General features: G+C 40.4%; 1 protein-coding gene across 1 annotated transcript in view; it reads right to left on the minus strand.

The window, feature by feature from the left end:
- LAP3 (leucine aminopeptidase 3) overlaps positions 1-3,197 on the minus strand; it is a 21,720-nt gene that overhangs the window by 534 nt on the left and 17,989 nt on the right. The window contains 3 exon segments of the mRNA XM_006926925.3: positions 3-19; positions 509-618; positions 2,414-2,493. Coding sequence (XP_006926987.1) covers positions 3-19; positions 509-618; positions 2,414-2,493 — 207 coding nt within the window.

The raw sequence follows: 3,197 nt of genomic DNA on the forward strand, positions 1-3,197 counted from the left end.
TGTGCATGCCCCTCCAGACCTGAAGAGGAAGACAACATTCATTCTTGCATTCTTTTACCCTATAAATGTGCACTAAACACCTTATTAAGGTCTTCCATTCTTGCTAAGTGGGTTCTATGACCAGAAAGCAAATGTCAAGCTCATGAGACCTAATGGAAATTAACCCAGAAATCACTTCCAGATATTTATCTTCAGACATAGCTTTAACCAGTGAAGGATCAATTCCAGATTCCTTTACCCAAGGTACTGAAATCCCGTATTATCCCTCTCCTTCCCTTACCATTCGTCTAAAATGAATTTGAAAACTTTGCAGATTTGAAAACATGCAAAGTTTTGAGAACCAATTGGGAAACACCTTAAAGATTAAAGGCAGAAATTAGTGTTTATGAAGACAATATCAAAAGAAAATGGGATAGTTAAACCGTTTGTGAAGGAATAAAGTTGAAAATGGTCATTTTGGCAACCAAAGATGACTGCAAAATGTACTTTTATAGCTCATTTTACATACCTGTATTTTCCGACGTTATTAACATCAGCAAGCTGGCAGTCTACAACCTGTCTTGTATAATGTTCAAAGAGAGGCATCCTCCAGACACGGTCCCCTGTTTCGACGCTGGCCTGAAGAGGAAACAGTGTGCTAGTTGGAAGACTGGATGAAGGAGGATCCGAGTGAATTCACGGCACTGAATGTGAAGTGTTCAATGCAGGAAGAAAAGAACTGTCCTGACCTATTCTTCTAAAACATTAAGCTATACAGCAGCTTCCAGAACTACTTTTTTATTATTAAAACATTTACTTAAGAAACCAAGTATGTTGTAAACCCCATAAATTTGTAGGGTATTTGCTAAAATTATCAAACTAATATTCTAGGTCCGTTTAAATTATTAAGCTGGGATCCTGTAGCATGTTGAGGCTGCGAAATAGTCTTCGTGATGCCTGTCACCTTGGTGTGTGCTGGGGAAATGCGTGCCTGGAACTGCACCACTGAAGACCTGATTATAAGACAAGGTGACCTCATTCATTCATGTCCTCATTTACACATCGATTCATTCACCATTTACTGAATGTCTACTGAGCACCATATCTTTAAATCTTTAGAGATATAAAGAAATTTAATATCTGAGCCATCAAAGCGCCCAGTGTTTTCCTACGTTGTAGTCAAAGATAAGACCTAAAAGTGAAAAGTCAGGAAACAGCGACTTAAGCTGTTATTTTGAGAAAGAGTAAATATCAGATGAACCGGCCAAGGGTTGAAGGTGGATGCCTCCAGGAAAAGAAACTGTTGACTGTTTATGTACCTATCACTTTGATTTTTTTTTAAAAAGAAGCTTAAAGTAAAAAAAAAAAAACCCAAAACCAAAAAACCACCAAACCCCATCATGTCATGGGTGCTGTGATAAAGACACATGGGAGGCTAGGGGAGAGGTCTGTAGCCCAGCCTGGAAGGAGCCAACTGAGCTGAGCATCACAGGGGCTGGGAGGGTAGCACCTCACAAATGGCAAGATGACAAAAATGAAGGGCAAGCAGTTCAGGGTGAAAAAATGTAGGACCTTGAAGCAACATCAAGAATGTATTCGGGGACATCTTGTATTTGTTCCTCACTGGCATACAGTAACTTCCCATTAATTACTTGTTGAAAGAATGAGGTGCCAGATGGAGCCTCACTATGCAGCCAAGTAGAGACACAGGGCCTGGAGCTCAGGAGAGCCTGAGGTAACCAGCAGAGAGGCGCTGGCTGAAGCCAGAGGGACAGGTGAGCTTCCTGGCGAGGACTGCAAATGGCAAGGAGAGCACAAGGCCCAGGTCCGAACACCCACCAAAGGGGAGGACAAAGGAAAAAGCTGGCAAAGGAGGCTGCAACAGAAGTCAGCAAAGAAGGAAACCAGAAGGTTATCAGAGGCTAAGAGAGTGGGATCGGCAGGGGACAGATGATGACAGTGAGGGAAAGTATGGGGCTGGCGTGGGGAGAGACTGCTTTGGAAGAGGCTGGCTGTGAAAGGGCACGGAGGAGGCACAGAGCACAGCAGTAGGAAGTCACCTGTATCAGGCTCTACTAATGGACCAGGGCAAGCGCCATTTGCAGGCTCACCCGCTTAGCTCACAACACACATTCATGAAAGGCCATTCCTTCCCTTACAAAGCTGTCCTCATTACATTTTCTGCCTCAGAGACTCGACAGTACTGCCATGGTATTTATGAGTCATTGTCACATCATTCTGAGGCTACTGGAGGAGAGGAGGAAGGTGGTATCATACCCATAATTTTGGAACACTGAATCAAGTTTATTGCAGTTTCAATTCAAAGGCAAATCAACAACATAAAAATCATTTTAACACAGGGGTTGAAGAAATACATCACTCTAAGGCTAGAATTTAATCATCTGCAATTTAGGTCTCTATATATTATTCCTACCTCAAATAGTTTGTTCCAAAGCCAAGACGAATTGGTAAACACCCCAGTGGCAGCAGACCCCAAAGCTATGTCCATGGCACCTGCAAGACACAATCTCTCCGAGGTCAGTGTTCATTCTCTTCCGGCTTGTTGGGTTTCTCTGCTGCTCAGAACAAAACTTTAGCCTTTACCCTATTTTCATGTCTCCCTCATTTTCAAAACTAGAAAAGCTTAGGAAATTCTAACTGTATATGTTTAATTACTTTCTAGTTTTTCAAGCAAGAATTCACCTTCAATTATGAAGGAAATGCAAAAAAGGATACAATATCAAATATCACCAATAATCTCATCCCAGAGATAACCATCATATGTTCTTCATATTGCCTTCCAGATTTTTTCTAAAATTTTTTTAAAAACCATAATTAAGACCACATTGTATATGTCCAAGTGTGTGTTCTTTTTATGCTTTACACATTTCTCTTTTATAAACAAATGTCTGAAAGTATTAATGATTTAAAAAATCCATTGGGTAGAAATATCATAATTTACTTATCGCATTTTTAGGCATCTCTAATTTTTTAACATTTTAAATCACATCTCAGTAAGTATCTGCTACAGGGCTTTGATGCCTTTTTAAAAAAAAGTCTGTTAGTATTTCATCATATTTATTTGTTTCACTGTTGTTTCTCCAATGAGGCTGTGTCCCATTGGCTGATTTAAGAAATGGAGTTTAGAGCCATTTCTATTTATTAACTTTGGTTAATCTCATCGGCCACACACAGCACCACAGTGATGAAACTGACTC

Source organism: Pteropus alecto, unplaced genomic scaffold, assembly GCF_000325575.1.
Source record: "Pteropus alecto unplaced genomic scaffold, ASM32557v1 scaffold5, whole genome shotgun sequence".
NCBI classification, from domain to species: domain Eukaryota; kingdom Metazoa; phylum Chordata; class Mammalia; order Chiroptera; family Pteropodidae; genus Pteropus; species Pteropus alecto.